The sequence below is a fragment of the Pantherophis guttatus genome, chromosome 6, assembly GCF_059756535.1.
Source record: "Pantherophis guttatus breed Tessera chromosome 6, ASM5975653v1, whole genome shotgun sequence".
In the NCBI taxonomy this organism is placed as follows: domain Eukaryota; kingdom Metazoa; phylum Chordata; class Lepidosauria; order Squamata; family Colubridae; genus Pantherophis; species Pantherophis guttatus.
The window spans coordinates 60,458,900-60,481,067 of record NC_142068.1 but is presented as its reverse complement, the minus strand read 5'-3'; the positions used below and the strand labels follow the sequence as shown (position 1 = coordinate 60,481,067).

The 22,168-nt window shown below is 37.0% G+C and overlaps 1 protein-coding gene across 38 annotated transcripts in view; it reads left to right on the top strand.

The window, feature by feature from the left end:
• The window catches only part of CTBP2 (C-terminal binding protein 2), a 257,292-nt gene that overhangs the window by 174,428 nt on the left and 60,696 nt on the right, over window positions 1-22,168 (top strand). Inside the window, exon 1 of one of the 38 annotated variants that reach the window (XM_034436416.3) lies at window positions 5,288-7,658. The exons of the other annotated variants lie outside the window; for them this stretch is intronic. Coding sequence (XP_034292307.2) covers window positions 5,927-7,658 — 1,732 coding nt within the window. The 5' untranslated portion in view covers window positions 5,288-5,926. Of the gene's footprint in view, window positions 1-5,287; window positions 7,659-22,168 lie in introns of those variants that run through there. 38 annotated transcript variants of the gene reach the window in all.

Sequence of the window (22,168 nt, the reverse complement as noted above, 5' to 3'; positions counted from 1 at the left end):
AGATAATGGGATAAGCAAGTAGAGTAATTCGTTGTTCTTGTAAAATAGGGCTTGCCGAAGAAGTTACGTGGATTTCTTTTATTGATTCTACTATTTCAATTAATGGAGGCAAACTCGGGAGATAGGGAATTTCTACCAAAGTATTGCCATTTAGAAGGCTATAAATGATAATAAATTCTGCTTAATCTGACCAAATTTAATCAGAACCCTTAAATTACCTTTCATCACATTGACCATTCTGGCAAATCATAACTGTATGTTATTAGTTTCCATCCATGAAAGAAAGGATGGAAGATTACCTATTTCTATACAAACTCTTATGATTGTAATACTGTGACTTTTGGCCACTGCTCTGTAATTATCTCTGGAAATTTTCTAGTTTTTCTAGATCGTCTCCAGATCCTAAATAGAAAATAATGTAAACAGTATCAGGAAGTAGCTCTGTGGAGTTATAGCTGTCTTCTGCTACACAAGGTAATTGCTGTGAGAATGAGTGCCACAGCAGCTAACTCAGTAATAGTTAAGCCATTTATACTCTGTCCTTGGCTGAGGTATCACTGAACACAGCATATCTGAATAAACTAGCAAAGTTTTCAGCGTTCGTGGCTGACTCTTTCATACCATCATTTGGGGAACTATTCATTCTTGGCATCATTTGCAGAAGTATGTTTAAGCACTGGGAAGTGGATCACCATTCTAGAGCCAATCTAGCATCCAAGCTTTTTCCTAGCAAGAAGATAATTCTGAGAATTGCTAGCAGAGAATCTGATTGAAAATTAGGAAAGAATGATCACGTCTTGACTTCTACAAATGAGAACTTATGTCATTTTTCTTTTAGTCAGGAAATGAAATGGTCCCCATTGGCTCCTAACTCTACAGCTAATTAGACACAATTTCTGTACTGCTCAAAGATTCTGGTAACACTAAGAGACCAGCTCCACCAGTTGGAGCTTACTAGAAACAGTTCAGCTAGGACTTGCCCTGGAATTATTCCAAGGAACAGATTCCTTCAATCCATTTCTAGATGTAGAAATAGATAATTGCATAATTTTCCAAGTCAGCAGGTACTACTTAGATACCATCATAAGCAAGGCATATCAGAATATTTCTTAGAAGAATTATCTAGTTTGTTCTTCATAGTCAAGAAGAATAAGAAGTGAAGGACAGTGTTGAAGCTCAAAGTGAAAACAAGTTAATTAAACAATAAAGATCCAAGATGGAGACCCTGAAATTAATTGGTGAGACTAATTTGTCAGATAATACATTGCATGAGGAGTCCTTGCCTTCGTTTTCCTACCTCAACAGTACACTTAAGATTTCTAAGGTGGCCTATAACACCAGTTTCATGGCTTTTCTCTTTGATCTTGGCTTCACTGCCCCAAAGTGATGCTTCTAACTAGTGAACTGATCCAGGAGCATTGATGTACATGCATGCCACCTGGACAACCATTTGATCAAAGTTCAGAGAATTATATACTACACCAGAAACAATGCGACACTTTCACGATCACATTCTCACAGTGAATTGGACCATGGGTTCAATCTCTCCATTCAAATGAATACTAAAAAGCAGGGATTATGAACGATATTGAGATGTAAAGGCTTTTTTTTCCTGCCAAAATAACAAATGCCTAAGTTTTAGATTGGTATCAAAGAAATCCTAAAGACAGTGTTCCTAATACTCTGAAAGTGACACACATCCTAGGGATGATGTTTACAGCCATAAATCACAGACTCCATGCCACGGATTTAACTTTTATTCACAGTACCTAAAATTTTCTTCTCCCTCATATATAATCACATTGTCTATGGAATTCCCAAGTGTAAATCAAAAGGGTCTGAACTGGTGGCTGATACAAACATCTCGTAAATAAATATTTCCCAAGTATTTCACAGATTTCAGCCTGTCGGACTAGGAAGCACAACTTCAGAACATATGTCTACAAGATTGTGATACAAGTTCACACCCCATATTTGACCAAGAGCAACTAAATGCATTAGAATGCTACAGGAAGACATAACATATTCAGATGCACATAAACATCTTCCAGTGGTCTTCCGGGTGCGCTTCAAGGTGTTGGTTATCACCTTTAAAGCACTCCATGGCATAGGACCTGGATATCTTCAAGACCGCCTGCTGCTACCAATGGCCTCCCACCAACCTGTGCGCTCCCACAGAGAGGGCCTCCTCAGGGTGTCATCGGCCAAGCAATGTAGACTCGTGGCCCCCAGGGGGAGGGCCTTTTCTGTGGGGGCACCTGCCCTCTGGAATCAGCTGCCCCCAGAGATACGAAGAATCCAAGACCTCAGTGCCTTCCTCCGTGCCCTTAAGACCTTTCTTTTTCAGCAAGCCGGGTTAGCTTAACACTTTTTAAAATGTTTTTAATAGGTTTGTTATTTTTTTTTTAACTATGGGGCCAAATGCATATATATCTTTTTAACTGTATTTTAATGTTTGTATTTATGTTTTTACTTTGGCTGTGCACCGCTCTGAGTCCTTCGGGAGAAGGGCAGTACATAAATCTGATAATAAATAAATAAATAAATAAATGAATAGAATAGAATAGAATAGAATAGAATAGAATAGAATAGAATAGAATAGAATAGAATAGAATAGAATAGAATAGAATCTTAACAGGAGTATGCGTAAATTAACAATGTACTCTTTTCTGGGACTTCAAAGAGAATCTACTTATTTTATGACTGGGGATATAATCTATTTCTCATTGATTTGATGGAGAAAACCAAGGACTTATTTAGAATATGTAGCCTAATTGGTATTTATGTTTTTACTTTGGCTGTGCACCGCCCTGAGTCCTTCGGGAGAAGGGCAGTACATAAATCTGATAATAAATAAATGAATAAATGAATAAATGAATAGAATAGAATAGAATAGAATAGAATAGAATAGAATAGAATAGAATAGAATAGAATAGAATAGAATAGAATAGAATAGAATAGAATCTTAACAGGAGTATGCGTAAATTAACAATGTACTCTTTTCTGGGACTTCAAAGAGAATCTACTTATTTTATGACTGGGGATGTAATCTATTTCTCATTGATTTGATGGAGAAAACCAAGGACTTATTTAGAATATGTAGCCTAATTGGCTGGGCCAACAGCATCTGTTCTGGATGTAGATTGAACTGGATGATTTGTTGTCAATTATAATAAAAAAAAAATGAAAAAATAAATTAGCTTTATTTTTAAATTCGCTGTAGTGAAAAGAGAACATTCTTTGGAAAAATTGGAGTACTTAACAAAACAGATTTAGAGATGATTAATTCATTTTGTCAGTATGTTTGATGATATTCATGGAAAGTACAACAATTATTGTTAAAATTTATGTAAACATGGGAAAGGATTGTTCTTGCAGAATGGACTAACTGAAGAAGTTACATAGATTACTTTTACTGATTCTACTATTGTTTCAAGTTGTGGAAAAAATATTTCAGGATAAAGTGAATTTCTGCCAAAGTATTGCCATGTAGAAAGAATTTTCCATAAATAATCATTAGTGGGCACTCTGCTTAAACTGTCCAAATTTAATCAGAAGCCTTAAATTACTTTCCCCCACTTTGGCCACTGTGACAAATAATAGCTGTATTTTATTAGTTTCCCTCCATGGCATCCTTATTGTAATTACATAAAAGATACATTAGAATGAATTAGTGATTTGTCTGTCACAATTGCACTGTCTTGTAATTTTATTGTAGATCAGCTTTAAATCTGCACACATTAATCTAGCCAGAAAAAGTAAGATTCCATTTTTATTTATTTATTTATTTATTTATTTATTTATTTATTTATTTATTTATTTATTTATTATTGAATTTCTATACCGCCTTTCTCCCTGAGGACTCAGGGCAGTGTACAGCCAGAATTAAAAAACATGCAGGACAAATATTAAAAAACAATTAAAAGATATATAAATTTGGCCCAATTAAAACTCACTACCAATTAAAACATTTAAAACATTTAAAAACATTTAAAAATTTCTTCTTAAGCCAGCCCGGCTTGCTTGAAAAAATGGGTTTTAAGGGCACGACGGAAGGCACTGAGGTCTTGGATCCTCCTTATCTCTGGGGGCAGCTGATTCCAGAGGGTAGGTGCCCCCACAGAGAAGGCCCTCCCCCTGGGGGTCACCAGCCTACACTGTTTGGCTGATGGCACCCCGAGGAGGCCCTCTCTGTGGGAGCGCACGGGTCAATGGGAGGTTTTAATTTTGTAAGATGGTTTTTAATAAACAAAACATTACAGTGTTTTTAGACAATTTTTACAGGTAGTTCTCCACTTACAACAGTTCATTTAGTGATAGTTCAAAGTTACAATGGTACTGAAAAAACTGACTTATGACTATTTTTCACACTTATGACTGTTGCAGCATAAATTCAGGTGCTTGGAAACTGACTCATGTTTATGATGGTTGCAGTGTCCTGCAGTCATGTGATCATCTTTTTGACAAGCGAAGTCAATGGGGAAGCCAGTCAATGGGGAAGTCATTTAACAACCATGTTACTAACTTAATAACTGCAGTGATTCAAGTGTGACAAGAAAGGTCGTAAAATGGGGCAAAATTCACTTAACAAATGCCTTGCTTAGCAACAGAAATTTTGGGCTCAATTGTGTCATAAGTTAAGGGCTACCTGCACTATATCAAGGACATGGTAATCTGCATCCACATTCTGAAATGTATTTTATTTACTTTGTTGGTATTGTTTAAATGGTTGTTAATGATCTTCTGAAATGTTCACCAAGATTTGCCAAGATGAAATTATTTTGTTGCTTTACAGTGTGAATGTGTGTTCTACATTAAAATTGAAACAATGAAAAATTAGCTTGTGTGTGTGTGTGAGAGAGAGAGAGACACACACAGAGAGAGACAGAGACAGAGTGTCAGTAGGAAAGACACTGTTCTTTCAGATTTGTAAAATCAAGGCTTTTTGCCCTCTTTCTGTGACCTCTTCTCGAACCTTCATATTACAAATTCCAAATTAAATCTCTGCAGATTCCTTTCCTGGATGATGAAGGGATTGGAGAATTATGAGGATAATGTAATAATTGGAGTGGTTACTTTAAAACTGGCTTCTCTTTTTCGTTGCTTTTCTCTTTCTGATTCCCCAGTAATGTATGACATTGATAAGGTATTGTACTGATGCCTAGCTTGTTTTAAGCATGATTGATTTATATACTTCTGTATCTTGCTTCTTGGGATCAGCACACCTGTGCCTATTTAATGTCTCCATAGCTGTTGTTGTGGATTAGCATTTCATCAGGATGGATTAAGATTGAATTGACATGAAGCTCTCATACTCTCCACCATCTCTCCTTTTCTTGCCAGGGAATTTTTTTTCTCATGGTATAATTTTAAATAAATTTTAAGTCTTGTGAATGCGTAAAGCCTGCCTATGTGTGTTTGTATATAAAATAGCACTTAGTGGTCATGATCTGTGGTAGAAAATATACTAAAGATGTGTGTAGGGCCTGATGCAGTTGCATCCATCAGGCTAAAATAGTGTCACATGGAACAAAAGCTTTCGAGTTTTATTTAGCCTTTAATCCTCACACAGTGTTTGTGTATTTGTCCATGTGAGCTAGCCATTGCAGGCAGGAAGGGATAAATCTGGATTAAGCAGAGCAACTCCTTTCTGCATCTGAATTACACAGAAAAGACCTTTCCATTCTACTTATTTTGAGCCAGGCTGAGTTACTGTTAGATGTTTCTTGTTTTGCAACTAAAGTTTCGAAGAATAAATAATTCAGGCAGCACTTTGAAATAGTAAACCACCTGCTGGACTATTTCCTAAAGCCCAGAAGGATTCAGATACAGGGCTTCTGGGTTTTTTTTTGTATTTGTTTATGTGTGTAACCTAAGATTTTACAGGAGAGCTTTCCTGTCCTTCTTAAAAGCTAAATATTGCTGAATGCCAGTTCCAAGCAGACATATTGGCCGCTCTCAGAGCTGGGATGCTGCAGGATGGGACGAAGGCTCCTGGGAGAACGACGCTACATTTCAATGCCAGAGACCTCCAGGGAGAAGGAATTCACTAACCTATGGTGGTGAGGGATTTTGGTGTGAGCAGCCAAGCTGTAAACCACATGATATCATCTTGCAAGGAGTTACGGACTTGAAACAAGACTTGTATCGATATCCGGAGCCACATTTTACGCAGCGTTCCTTTTGGAGAGGTTCCATTCCTGATTTTGCATATTACGACAGACAGCCTGCGATGTCCGCACGGAGTTCCTTGCCACCTCAGGATTACTACAATGATCCTTCTTTAGCTACTAGATCACCCAGAGATTCATGCTACTATAGAGATCATGTGACTAACAGACCTTTATCGAATTATGGCATGCCTGGGGGTAGATTGGCTTGGGACCAGATGCAAGGACGGTCACCTGTACCACATGAAGCCAGCCATGTATACAGAGATCCTGTGATCAAGATGGTTCCCGAAGCACAGAGAATTCGAAATAGAGATCCTTCTCTAACAAGGTATGGTGTTGAACCCCCTGCATCTAGATGTAGAGGAGAACCTTCTGTATTTCCTTATCGACAAGTTTATAATGACATAGTAGACAGATCTGTAGATTCTGCAGCCAGTAAACAAGTTGCTCCAACATGTTTGGTAGTAGATCCAAATTCAGCTGCAGCCCCTGATGGAAATGTAATGCTGCCTGCCACTTCTGTAAATCGTGGTCATGGACCAGTCAGAGACAATTTCAGTACAAAAATCCCTTATGATGGCTATGAAGCAACAATGACATCTTCCCAAATGCAGATGCCTGCATCTTTTCCAGGACAGAACATTAAAAGGAATGTGGATCCAGAATATTTAGCCATGATGCGTTCTGAAGGAATATCAGAAAGCACTCTTGGTGCATTGCTGCAGCAAGGATTTGATTCTCCAGGCTTGCTAGCAATGATGGAGGACAATGACATAAAATCAGTAGCTCCAAATCTAGGGCAGGCAAGAGTGCTTTCTCGAATTGTTCATACCTATAAAGTAGAAATGCAACTCCAGAGGCAGTCTAGGAAAAATGCTGCTATTTGTCCCAGAAACAGATCAAATAGTTTTAGTCACCGAAGCGAATTGCTCCAGAATGAGTACGGGACCCATCCTTTCACCAACCCTGTGGTGGATGGTGTAGCTGCATATCAGTCACCAACTGCTTCAATGCAACCGCAGTCTCCAAGAATAGCAGAATTAACTCGCCGTCCATCTAGTGCCCCAACACAACATCTTTTGGAAACTGCAACAGGGTTTTCTCCTCAAGTCACTCCTTTCCTTCCCAGTTCTGGATATAGTGCTTCGGGCCCATGCAATATGCATATTCGTCAAGCAACTGGCTATTCTGGCCCCTCTGCGAGTCCTATGAATACGCTGCAAACAAATCCACATGCAAATTCCAAAATAGCCTATTCAACCACATACACCGTACCCATGGAACTGATGAAAAGAAATCCACTATCCTCCCCTGCTCACAGCCCTCACAACAGTCCTCAGATTCTTCGAAAGCAAGGAGTCCAAGTCGAACCCAATCTGGCTCCAGTGGGACTGAGTTTTCCTGGATATCATTCGCCATGTCAGAAATCTACAAGGCGTACAGGTCCACCTGTCATCGTCTCCACCATGACATCTCCTGAACCAAGTAACTATTTTAAAATATATTGCTTTGCTGAATTCATTAGGATTGTTATATTAATGCTTTTTTAAAAAAACAACAACTAATTCTAATGAGGTTAGAACAAATGTATACTGTTGCATCAAAATGAGGAGTATTAATCTATAATATACATTCTTAGGCACACTCTTTTGTATAGTAAATAACTCCAATGTTGGAAGTCATTGTTAAGTTTCAGTTTAAGTGTTAAAAATGGTTTATTACAAATTAAAGAGGCAAATATACAAAGTCTTTAGTATGTCATGAATCTTGCCTTTTGTTTTACTTGCAGTGTTTGTAAGATTAGATAATTTGCCTTCTACTTTTATTTTTTGAGTGATTTTGTTTAATTATTATGAGCTCAAGGATATTTCTAAGGAATTGATGAGAATATTTATTAAGTTTGCCATGTTGTGATCCTAGGTCTTGTTAGCCAGTGTTCTTCCTTTCTAAAATAATCTTTCCTAAACAAAACTTTGTTGATTTCTGTTGGAAATATCCACCACTAAAGAAGTAATTAACAAAATAAATCTGTATATATCTAAATCCAAATCTAAATCCAATTGTCAAAATGCTTGGCATGTTAATGAAGAGTACATGTCCTTTCTAAGGTTGATCAAGCTGAACAAATTACTGTCCCTTTGCAAAGGAGCAGATCCTTAAGTAAGATGTGTTGAGTAAATTCCAATAAAAGCTGTAAGAGTCACTGAAATTGTAGGAATCAAAAGTTAGAAAATGTAGTTCCTCTTTTCAGAAGACAAGTTGGCAAAAATTAGTTTGTGCCTGGGCTGTATACTATACATATCTTGAAGTGGGGGGGAGAGAAATCCTTCTGAATTAAGTGGGGTTCACATTAAGTAAATGTTCTAACAATTAATTAGCATGGAGCCTTGAAAAACAGATTGCTGCTTTTCCCTAGATAAATAATAAAGAAAAATAGCGAACACCATCAAGACCCAGAAATGTATTTCAGTCCCATGGATTTTAGTGATGTATCTTTTAACACTCTTTTACTGTATTTTAAAGTGCTCGCTTGGAGCTGGATTGTGTCCCCACTATATCAGTTCCAAGCATTAAAATAATGCCTCTTTTTGTAAAGCAGCTTTATTTCAACAAGGCAACCAATACAATTAACAAAAGGCAGGCTTACTGCCTCTTCTATTTTAAAATATAAATTGCTCAAGTTACATTTTTGGAAATAATACATATAACTTAAATAGTTGAGAGCACTGTATTTAAGTATATATTAGGAACCAATTTAGTTTCTATTCTTTACAATTAAATAGTAAGGAAAAAGCTTATATTGAGAAACGTAGCCCTGTAGTATTAATACCGAAGTGGTTATTTTTCTAGTCCTGGTGCTTATTTTGGTAGAATGAAAACTTCTGATTAGGATTGAAGTGAAAACAGCTGGGTCTCACTGCAGTTTTTGAAGGATGTTCAAGAATTATTTTTGTAAAATTGTGTGCATATGAAGACATTTTTCAACTTGTGAGGGGAAGTTTGTTTGTTTTAAAGATCAATACAGAGTCAAATAGCCAGTGACTTTTTTTATAATTATTTAGTGCTGTCTGAAACAATAAAAAAAAACAAAAATTAAACAACTTCCCAATATAGTCCTACTCTAACAAATAATATCTCCCAGCATCCAGCAGATATTTTTCTACAGAATTTTTGTACTCTTTGAATGGTGGCAAACATTTATGCCATACGTGATGGAAATGAGTTCTCCATATCGTCTCTGCCCTGAAAACAAAAGGCCCTAGTATAATACTAAAAGTATGTGTACCTTAGAATATGTTGCTGCCTTTCTTCTTATTAAACTATGCAATCCATCTTTATATGGTGGATAAACCATGGTTGTCTTTGTTTTTGAAACTATTTGCTTGCTATAAGACAATATAGACAGTGCAGTTCGATGTGGATCAACATCCTTCTTGAGGCAAACATTCTTTCTCTACAACCAATTCATTTGCATGAGGATGACATTTGTTGCTCCAGTAATTTCATCTGATAATGGCCAGCTTGCAAAGCGGATCTCAAAACATATTCCTTAATTATGTGTTGCTAAGCAACGAGAGGGTTTGGTCATAATCACAGAAAGATTATCTTTCTATTGAAGTCGCTGAAAAGGTTTAGCTGAAGTAGGACCTTCAGCTAAAATTTGTCACTGTTCTTGTTTTGTTCTGTTTTGTTTTTCATCTAAAACAATGAACAGAGGTATTTCCCCCTCTTCTTAAAATGTATATTTAATTAGGGCTTAAGCAATGGTCTATTATGAAATAGATGATATGAGAATTCCAGGATCATTTAATTACGAAGAAGTGCATGTGTTGATGTAAATCCATTCTTAACCAATATAATTAAATAGTAATTTGTTATATACAATGCATGTAAATACAATCACATATTTAAACTGACTGGTCAAGGGTAAAGCATTCATATTTTGTGATATATTTTCTTAAAGGGATATGTTATGAACACCCATGATTTTTTTACCCATACACTTAATAATCTGTATTGACTTTAGAGAGACTTGCTTCTAAGTAAACATGATTAAGATTAAACTGCTAATAAGTATTGATGCTTGCTATTAAATTTCAGTAATTCTTTATACTCTTATATAGAGAACTATTAATTGTTTGTCTAATTGCAATATATGAAGCTGGATATATAAATATCTTTAATATTGTTGTTTTAATTTTTTTAATTGGTATCTAAATTACACTTAAGTAGTACAAGGGATAAGGTCCATTAAATATATGACATTTACTTATGAGTTAAGAAAGTATAGCATAGTTATAATAAAATGTAATTGATTGGATTCGGAATACTGATTCCAAAACAAACTAGCATCCCAGAAGAGGCTCTTTCTGAAGAAAGAGGAAGATAAAATTTTCATATGTACTCCTGTGTCCTCTCCTGACTTGTTCTAGAGCAGGGCTGTCAAAGTCGCGGCCCACGGGCCAGATATATCATGCACTGGCCACACCCAATTTAGTGAAGGGGGGGAGTCCTGATACGTCATGTGATGCCGTTGTGATGACATGAGTTTGACACCCCTGTTCTAGAGCAATTACCAAACCACTGGTGGACACAAGTTGTTACAAAATGAAAAAAAAAACACTATGACTTCTAATTTAGTATGCATTATATGTCCATAATATTTACAGAGAATGGTAAAAACAAAAAAAACTAAAGGACTTTTGACATTATGGGAAATCAACAGATGGTAGGGAGTAGGTAGGAAATGAAAAAATAAAGATAAAACATGTCATTAATCTGGACAAGTTCATTTACATACAATTTTTTTTTTTTTACAAATATCAAGATTTCCTAAATCATTTTGTACCTAAGTGATTGAAACTCAATGTTGTGGAACATATAATTTTGAAAATGATTTTACTTGCATTTCTAAATTCAAAACAAATGCCAAAGTGGTAAACAATTAAATAACAATTTCCAACAAACCAATTTATGCTTTAAGGTTATTCCTTTCTTGTGTATATTACTAGGGGTATTATTGTTGTAAAGAGTGAAATAAGAATAAACAGTGCCAAGTTGTCTCCAATATCATTTCCCCATTTTATTAAAACTGTAGACAGTTAAAAGGTCATAAATGTTTTAATATTCCATGAGTGGCATCTGTGGTTTGTTTACTGTTGTCAAGACCTTGGCAGCCAACTTTAACTTAACCAGAAACAACCTTCTTCAATATTTACTGAATATTTAACAAAATTTACTGAAAGTAAAGGTGCAAAGTTACAGAGTTCTCAGCAGGTAGATTGCTTCCACTTTGAAATCCAATTTATTTCTTGGTTGAAAAAAACAGAGGCTTTTTCAGTTTTAAGGTTTATTTCTCTTATCTAGCCATTATAAAAAGAAGCCAGGACAAACTTTGTATGTAATAGTAGGACACAGCTGTTCTTTGGTTTTATAGCCTCATTTGCAATATTATTTTAATTTGGCCATTATTTCATTGTCTCATGTTAGGTTTCATCTCAGTTCTCCTGATGACTTTCTCATGATTCAGTTCACATGATTCAGAAACGTTAGAAGAAGAAGTAGAGTATAGTGAACTTTGTACTTTTAAAATGATTGATTGACCCTGATCATCCAGATTGCAAATACTGCAATCCTAGGTTGTTGTGGTGTAAGTCTGTTTTTTATTCTCTGTGGCTAAAGGGAAGCATTGATTCCCCTCTTATGTTCCTCTCAGTCTTGTAAATTGACTCTGAATTATTTTGGAAAGCTCTAGTGCTAAAAAAAAATAATAAACAAAAGAAATCAGCATGGCTAAATTGGATGGCATACATAGGAGATGCTTTAGATCCCAAAATGTCAATCCTCACATTCTGTGCCCCCTGTGTCCCCTTCTTGGGCTGATATTGCGGTCAATTTTAAAAATATTATAGTAACGTTGATGAATATATCTTATCAATAGAGAAATTATCAATAGCAGGATATAAAGAATCACAATGCCTTTAACGTTGGAGGGGAGGACTCTTGAAAACTGACTTTGAATTGTCTTGCCTGTGACTTAACTGCCAAAGAAATAAAAAGGATAAAACCTATGATATTAATGAGAGTGTCAATGAATTTTAACTTATTAAATTATCAAATTATCTCTAATTATGAAACTAGGGGTAAGAAAACCAGGCCAATAGCAACCTAGTAATGGGTTTTTCATTCTTTTCATCTCTTTCCTCCAAAACAAACAGAATTAGGTGATGCTGAGAAATCCATGACCAAACATTTTTTGCCACTGCTCTATGTTATCTCGCTGCTTTACTTCTCTGTTTTCTAACTCTTCCTGTGTGCCTTCATCCCTGACCTTTCTGTTTCACCTTTTCCATCAGCAACAAAATGGTGGGAAATCTTGAATCTCTCAGCTAAATAGTCTTATCAAGTAAGAAATACCTAGTGCAAATTATCCTAGCAGATAATTTAGTAATGATCTTGCAAGCATGGCAAATTGGAATTTTCTGGTCCTTTGCAGAAACCAGTGATTCCAAAGAACTATATGATTTTCAAGTATAATGAGGACAGTTTGTTGCTTGAAAGTTCTGAGCAAGTAGGTAGAAAGAGTTTGAAATGTCCACATGTATTTGTGACCTTTCTTGAAAAGGCAAGTGATTTTGGTTCATTTCACTAAAAATTTGCCATTTCCAAACTAGAAAGATCTCTGGCCTTAATTCTCAAACTCTGCTACATTTCTAATGAGGACTGCTTGAGTACTGATTCCTTTGCCAAGTAATTCTCTCTGAAAATGTAAAAGATTAACCTTGCTAACCCATCACTGATAACTGTTTTAATGCTTTCATTCCAAGCTTAAAGCTGCCACAATTTCAGGCTTCGGCTGAAAACAAGTATAAAAGAGTCAGGATAGTCATGAACTTAGACTAAAATAATTTTATGCTATGAACCCCAGAATGAACTTACAACATTTGGCAATCGCACCAGTAGACTGCCTTTAAAACTGTCTTAAGACACTTTGGAATGGGAGGAGAGATATCATTTTTTTAAAAAAATAATCTCCAAGTTTCCTAAAATTTACATAACTAGATTAGTTAAAGGTGGCACCAGAAGTTTTTGTTCTTCCATATGCCATGGAAAAATAGAGGGAATGGGAAAAAATGGATCTCAAATGTCACCACAATTCAGTCATAATCAGTATTACCAATCCGGTGTTGTCCAAACATGTTGGAATATACAGTATGTACTATATTGTATGTTTTAATTAAACATATCATAAGAACTCTAAATTGGGTTAAACATATCTTAATTAATTAATGGTCTAAAATAATGTATTTTTTTTCTAGATTAAGGGTTGCATCAGATCTTTAAGGGGCATGGTAGAATTTTCCAGCTACTAAAGAGAAGGGACAGAAATGAATTAAATTGGATGTCATTTCATTTACATCTAAATATAATTTGTTTATTCATTAATAAGTCATTTAATAATATTTATCTTTGGCCACATTAAAACAGTATGAATAAGTAATAATATCAATTTTCCATAGCAAGGTTACAGAAATTTCCTGAAGCCTTGAGGAAGCTCATCTCTGATTTAGATTATTAGAATGTACTTACAGGTTGTAAGCAAGTAAGTTTAAACAGATTTAAGTAACACTGACTAAATGTATTGATGATTGGAAACTCCCTATTGATCGACTTTTTGTGATAAATTAAAAAATGGTTATGATAAATGGTTTGAAGAGTAGAATGAAAATAATAGATTATATAGAAAATGTAACCAATGCTGTAAGATGTTATATTTATACTTATAACTATAAAAGAAAATTAGAATTCACTTCTTTATGATTGTTTTTCCCTTTTCTTTGATTTCTCTGCACCTTTGTCTTTTCTATTTTCTTCCTTCTCACCTTTTTCATTCTAAACATTAGTTCTTATTAGTTGTTATTTTGTATAAAAATTATAGTATTTTATTTTTTAAAAAACCCAAATTTACCTAGGCTTACTTTCTTCTCAAATGTTCCTTCTTTTGTGTGAATTCTCCCAGTCCTTCTCTTAGAGCTACAACATTGCCTTACATCTCTACTGGCATTAATCAAGCTTAATCTTTGGCAGCCTAGTTTTCAATTCAAATGAAAAACTAGGTATCTTTAGTTCATGGTGACTATTATTAGTCTTGATATAGGCATAACAGGGTGTCATCTTAATTTTACCAAGAAAATGTATGACAAACTATGTAGGGAAGAAGGAAGACCCAAATCAGCCCATGGCTTAATACCAAACTCTTAGCAAATTTCAGAGAAGGCAGTATTATGTCTATATTAGGTTTCAGTGTGTTATTTAATTTGCACATTGTCCTGACAGAGCATAACCCATAGGAACCTTTTGTTCATCTAGATATGGATTATGTTTGCTATATCCTAAAGCAGGAAAGTGGGAAATGACAATACAGGTTAAAAAAATTCAAATGTGAATGGGTTTTTACCATTTACAAAGGCTGCTAGTATTGTGAACAAAAAACATGCACAATTTCATCTTTACGAAACATGAATTTTAGAAGCATAACAAATCAGCTCCTTGAATTACTTATTTTATCTTCTGGATGTAAAATGGCTTCACAAATAAGAATAGCAATACATATAGAATGTCCGTAACACTTAGGAAGACTATTAAAAGAGCAAAATACTTCTTTGTCACTAGTTATCAGCTTTTCTTGACCGTGGAGGTTTTTGTAATACATGAGGATATAAATAGGATGTTGCTGAGAGGTGATGAATTATACTAGTGATCTGTCATTAAATCATGGAAGTGGGAGGTTGACTCCCATCCTGCTTTCGTTTTAACAGATTTAGCAATTAATTATTAACTCTAATTTTTCACAGATATTTTCATACAAATCAAAGGCAAACAATCATTCAAATTCTATGTATTCTTCCATTTTATAAATAACTAGCAATCCTCTGCTTATATTAGATACATATTGTGACTTGATCTTTTCAAAGTCAAGTCGTAGTTCAGTAACTGATTCATAATTTTACATTTTCTGCTTTTATTTAGTAGTCTTACTTAACGCTTATGTGGTCCTTTTGATACATCTCTAAAGCCATATTACTTGAAGTAGATGTTGTAAACAAACGAAAATAAATATTAGCTTATTTACTGATATATTACTTTTCCTCAACTAAATCATAATGTAAGGTAAAGGTTAAGGTTCCTCTCTCACATATGTGCTAGTCGTTCCCAACTCTAGGGGGCGGTGGTCATTCCCGTTTCAAAGTTGAAGAGCCAGTGCTGTCCGAAGATGTCTCCGTGGTCATGTGGCCGGCATAACTAGACACCAAAGGCGCACGGTGGTCCCTGTTTTTCTACTTGAATTTTTTGCTTTCGAACTGCTAGGTTGACAGAAGCTGGGACAAGTAACGGGAGCTCACCCCGTTACGTGGCACTAGGAATTTGAACCGCTGAACTGCCGACCTTTCGATCGACAAGCTCAGCATCTTAGCCACTGAGCTACCGCATCCCTTAAATCATTATGTAATTCCAAGTTATTCCTTTTTTTTTTCAACTGTTTCATTTACATCATCTTTTAGTAATACACACATTTGCTTGATGTTGCATTTAGGTCCACTCAAAAGTTTGTCATAGAATTTATCAATGTCCTCCACCATTGCGCTTGTTGTAATTGCTTTATTATACCAATTTATTGGCTCAAAAGAAATGTCAATGCTATATATCCAATAAAAATACTAGAGTGGGATGGGGGGAATAATGAGACTATGGAAAATCTACAAAATGTAGTGGTTTGTGGTCACATATTGGAGAATACATAATCTCTTTGCATCTAGGATCCTTTTTATTACTTTTATTAGTAGGTCAAATGGTGAGAGATAGATCCTCAGATCTATCTGTCTCTGTGTGTGAAGGCTCCGACTAACAAACTCTTTTGCTCTTTGTTGTGTCTAGTAATACATTCGAACCACCTTCCCACCTTCCCCCCTGTGTGGCAACTGAGGAACAGAAAGATGGCTGCAGCCAGGTTCAGTTCACTTATTGAAGCTGGGATGAATCCATAGTCTACATCCAAGAAAACTATATGAGTATTTGCTACTTAAATGTATTCTTTCAGCACTTCGCTCCCGTTCAAGAGTATATCCTCTAACAAGGATTTCTGTTGTACTCACACAGACTGCTGACCCATCAGACTGACAATAAATAAAGTCCTTTTGTAATAATACAGGTAGTCCTCAACTTACAACTACAATTGAGCCCAGAATATATGTGGCTAAGTGGGATTGTTAAGTGTGTTTTGCCCCATTTTACCACCTTTCTTGCCACAATTATTAAGTGAATATTTCACTTGTTAAGTTAGTAACAGCATTAAGTGAATCCAGCTTCCCCATGACCCCAGCACACTACAACAGTCATAAATATGAGTCAGTTACCAAGAGTCTAAATTTTGATCACGTGACCATGGGTATCCTGCAATGATCATAAGTGTGAGAAACTCTCATAAGTCACTTTTTTCAGTGCCATTGTAACTTTGAACTGTCATTAAATGAAGTGTTGTAAGTCAAGGACTACTTGTAGTTTTATCTGCATACATTAAGGAATTCTGGTTTACCACTGATGAGCTGAATGCTTATGCAACCTGTTATTCTTCTTGGTTTCACTTTGAGCACAATAGCAAATTCACTAGAAATTGAAATATTATATAGGTATTTAATCAAGATTCGTAGCTTGATGCTTCCAAAGAAGCTAGGAGAATAAAACCTGATTTGTAGTCATTATTAACATATAAGGAAGCTCTGTTTTGACACTGTTAGTATTTTAATTCCTCATTAGTTTAATGTTCCCAATATGACAGAAGCTTAGCACTTAATTTATAAACAAAGCAAGCTTTTCTTGAATTTTGGTTTACAAGGGCATATGAATAAAGTTCATCTCCGATATTACAGTTTATGAACTCATAGAATATTAATGTATGGCATTAGTCTCATGGAGAAAAGCTGTGTGGTTACTAAAAGTAGAAAACAATGTGATGGCACATAATCAATTAAAAATGAGATTAATTACTTTAAACCAAGTTTGTCAGAGGTAGCTGGTTCTTGCTGTATTAACCTAGAAATGTAGGGAATATTTGAAATAAAATTCCTACATAAAATTCCTACTGTAGAATTAGCAATCAGTTTGTTTATTCACATTTTCTATGAAAATAGAATGAACAGACTGGCAGAGGTTGGTTTGTTTTTTAACTTGAACAGATGTTTCAAGTGACATCTAGGGCAGCTGATGCTTAATTATTGCACTGACGCATTAGAATAAAGGTCATAAAACTTCTATTAACTTTTGTAGCTGCAGTTAATTTTTTCCTATTCCATATCATGAGCAGCATAACCCAAATAACTTAATGAGTTACAGTCTAGACCAGACCTGCACAAGTCATCAAGGGAAAAGGACCGCATTGATAAATTAACAACCCTTTTTAAAAAACATTAGCTGCTTGCTGGGCCATATGCTGGACAGGCCTATTCTAGACTAAATTTTTAAAAATCTTTTTTAAAAAATAGTTATCATCAATTTCAATGTGGTAGAGAACTATGGCAAAATCATATGTTTTATTCTTCCTGTATGGCTGCCTTCTTTCTTTCTTTTCTTCTTCATCTTCACTCCAGTATCACTGAAAAGTTGTGGTTAAACATTCTGACAGTCCATTATAAATGATGACTAAGAGCTAGCTTGCTTCTGTCTTGTCTTAAACTTTTGAGAGCCTAAGAGTTTCCTTTTAAAATTAATACAAGCTTGCTTTTTCCTGGAAGGTGAAGAACAGAAACAACCCACCACTGTGGTTTGTTCTCAATTTTTCATCAGCAATACCAATGATAATTGTAGAACAAACAGTAGCAGGGAAGGATAATATCCTTGTTATTTGTTGTTTTCATTGACACATCTTATGAGTCTTTGAATTATCTCCATGTTAAAAGCAATAGGAACCAAATTTTGTTGGTAATTTAGTCAGAAAAATAGTTTCTCAGCTGGTACCAAGAAAACTCAAATCCAGAAGAAGCTTTTTCATATGTTGTAATGAGAGATTTTACCTCACGTTATTGGCATTAAGTGTAGAATTCATTGTAACAGTGAAAGAAAATTTGGCTGATCTCTCATTATTGTGAATAGTTCTGCATTTGCTTTCTGTGGAAAAAGAAGCTAAATTCAGTGTACACTTTTTATTGTTGTTTCACAAAATTAATAAATAAAATATTAATATGCATTAATTCAGCTGATGTTTTCTCTGAGGCTATCCTGTATTAGGAAAGAGGAACTGGAGTTGAATTAAGATGTCTTTGGATGGATATCTTGAAGCTCAAAACCTTTTTAAATTTCCTTGTGCAAAATCCGTGCTACCAGATCTTCTAATTAAGGCAATCTCAGGCTTCATAAAATATTAGTAACCTTCGTTTTCAAAGTGATCAACGTCTCACTTCTAAGAAAAGAAGTCAAGAATGTTGAAGAGTTTATAGACCTGTCAAATTGCACACTGAATATTTAGGATGACTACTGACTACTTACTACACACTGACTACTGCATATTTAGGATGAAACCAGCAATGGCAGAATGCATTTGGGAGAACAAATTTCCTATATGAGCATCAACTGGGCAAATAATTGCTTTATTCAATTATTATTATTATTATTATTATTATTATTATTATTATTATTATTATTATTATTTTATTTTATTTTATTTCTATACCGCCCTTCACCCGAAGGACTCAGGGCGGTATACAGCCTATTAAAAGCACAAAGACAGACATCAATTTAAAAATAATTAAAATTATTAAATAATTTCGGCTCAGATTTAAAACCCCAAATTTAAAACACCCAATTTAAAATCATTACATCAATAGCTCGGCCTGGCGGAACAGCAGGGTCTTGAGGGCACAGCGAAATACGCGGAGGTCAGAGATCTTATGCATTTCCGGGGCAGTTCATTCCACAGGGCAGGGGCTCCCACAGAGAAGGCCCTCCCCCTGGGTGTCGCCAGCCAACATAACTTGGCCAATGGCACCCTGAGGAGACACTCTCTGTGGGAGCGAACTGGCCAGTAGGAGGCTATTTGTGGCAAAAATCGGTCTCGAAGGTACCCGGGACCTATGCCATGGAGCGCTTTAAAGGTGGTAACCAGTACCTTGAATCACACCCAGAAGACTACTGGGAGCCAGTGCAGCTCACGCAGGAGGGGTGTCACGTGGGCACAACAAGTTGTGCCCATAACCACCCGTGCGGCCGCATTCTGGACCAGTTGGAGCTCCGAGTGCTCTTCAAGGGAAGCCCCATGTAGAGAGCATTACAATAGTCCAGCCGGGAGGTGACAAGGGCGTGAGTGACCATGCGCAAGGCGTACCGGTCCAGAAAGGGCTGCAACTGGCGGATCAGGTGAACCTGATAAAAAAAACCCTGGCCATGGCCGTCATATGCTCTTCTAAAGACAGCCGTGCGTCCAGGAGGACACCCAGATTGCGAACCCTCTCTGGGGGGGTAGAGATTCACCCCCAATAGTCAGCGATGGCACCAGCTGACTATATCGGGACGCTGGAAGCCACAGCCACTCGGTCTTGGAAGGGTTGAGTCTGAGCCTATCCAGACCCGCACGACGTCCAGGCAGCAAGACATCATATCAAGGGCATCGTTGGGGTGGTCTGGGGTGGAGATGTACAGCTGAGTGTCATCAGCGTACTGATGGATTCTTACCCCAAAACCACAGATGATCTCACCCAGCGGCTTCACATAAATGTTGAACAGAAGGGGCGAGAGGACCGACCCTTGCGGCACTCCACATGTGAGGCGCTTCGAGGTCAACCTCTGCCCCCCCGCCAACACAAACTGAACGGTCGGAGAGGAAGGAGGAGAACCACCGCAGAACGGTGCCCCCTATTCCTAACCCCCTCAACCACTGCAGCATGATACCATGGTCGATGGTATCAAAAGCCGCTGAGAGACAGAGGAGCAACCCCTGTCCCAAGCCCTCCAGAGATCATCCACCAACGTGACCAATGCCATTTCTGTGCTGTACCCCTGCCTGAAGCCCGACTGGTACAGGTCCAGATAGATAACTTCATCCAGGTGCCGGGGAAGCTGTCGTGCCACCACACTCTCAACAACCTTCGCAACAAAACGAAGGTTGGAGACCGGACGGTAGTTAGCTAATTCAGCCAGGTCCAGGGAAGGCTTCTTGAGGGGGGGCCTCACCACTGCCTCTTTCAAGGCGGCGGGAAAGGCACCCTCATTCAAAGAAGCACTTATAATCCCCTGGAGCCAGCCTCGTGTAACCTCTCAGGCGGCCAGTACCAACCAGGAGGGACATGGGTCCAATAAACACGTGGCGGCACTAATCTTACCCAGAACCCTGTCCACATTCTCGGGAGCCACAGGATCAAACTCCTCCCAGATAACATTCTCAAGACCTACCCTCGTCTCCTCCCCTGGACTCATCCAGTCGGAGTCCAAACCTTCCCGAATCCGAGCGACTTTATCATGCAGGAATTGCACAAAATCCTCAGCTCGGCCCTGCAAGGGATCTTCCCGCACTCCCCCCCAAAGAAGGGAGTGGGTTACCCTAAACAGAGCAGCTGGGCGGTTCTCTGCAGATGCGATAAGAGTGGGAAAATGGTTAGATTTCGCCGCTTTTATCGCCACTAGGTAGGTCTTGATATAAGACCTCACCAGTGTCCGGTCAGAATCGGATTGACTAGTCCTCCAAATGCTCTCTAGGCGTCTTTTCCGACACTTCGTCTCTCTCAGCTCCTCGGAGAACCAAGGAGCCAATTGAGATCGGCATTAGATTTTTATCACATCTTTCCTTCAAGATCTTAAGTAATATGCCACTTATTTCCTCCTCCCATTTTTTTCCTTCAGCACTATGTCAGGTTGGATACAAAGAGAATGACTGACCCAGTTATTTCCTGTGACTAAGAATGCTCTTGAACTTGGATCTCTATGGTGCCTTGTCCCATCTTAATCATTACTCCATCCTGGTTTTAACACATGCACAAGAATGTCAAGTTTTCTTTTTTGGAAATAGAGAGGACAACTGATGTGGACATTATGTTAATCACATAATTTCTTCAAGCAGGCACATTGGCTAGGATTGTAACATTGGTATATGGTTACTACAGAAACTTTCCCGGCAGCCCGTCTTAAAATAAGATAATGTGTATATGTGGTAGAAAATTGTTGAATGTATAATCACAGAGAAAAGAGTAGAAATGTTTTTTAAAAAAAATATTATCACATTTATTAAGGATTAAATTTGTAGATTATATCTCATTAATCAATATCTCATTTATTTGTGAATATTGATGGAAATGAACAAATAAAAAGTACATAATATTAGTAGGTCTTGCAATAGTGAAGATTTGAAAACCAGTTGCGTGCCCTGAAGGATTTCATTCCAGTGACTGTATAGATATGAATTTGTTGTTTCTAGTAAAGTTGTTTGAGCCACTAAGATTATTTCACTTAAGTATTTGTTTAAAACAGGCATTCATCTACCATTTATTTTATTTATTTTATTTTATTTTATCATATTTGTATACCGCCCTACTCCCGGAGGACTCAGGGCGGTGAACAGCCAAGATAAAAATACAAATAACATACAAAAGTTAAAAGCTATTAAAAATAGATTAAATAATTTGGGCTCAAAGAACAAATTTAATACATCCAATTTATGTAAAAACATTTAAAACCCAATTTAAAAGGGAGAGTTAGGCCAGACCAGCCTGTTGGAATAAAAACGTTTTTAGGGCGCGGCGGAAGATGCGTAAGTCTTGGATCCTCCGTATCTCCAGGGGGAGCTCGTTCCAGATGGCAGGTGCCCCCACAGAGAAGGCTCTCCCCTTGGGGGCCGCCAGTCGACATTGTTTGACCGACTGCACCCTGAGGAGCCCCTCTCTATGGGAGCAAACTGGTCGGTGAGAGGCTACTGGTGGCAGAAGGCGGTCTCGTAAGTACCCTGGTCCTGAGCC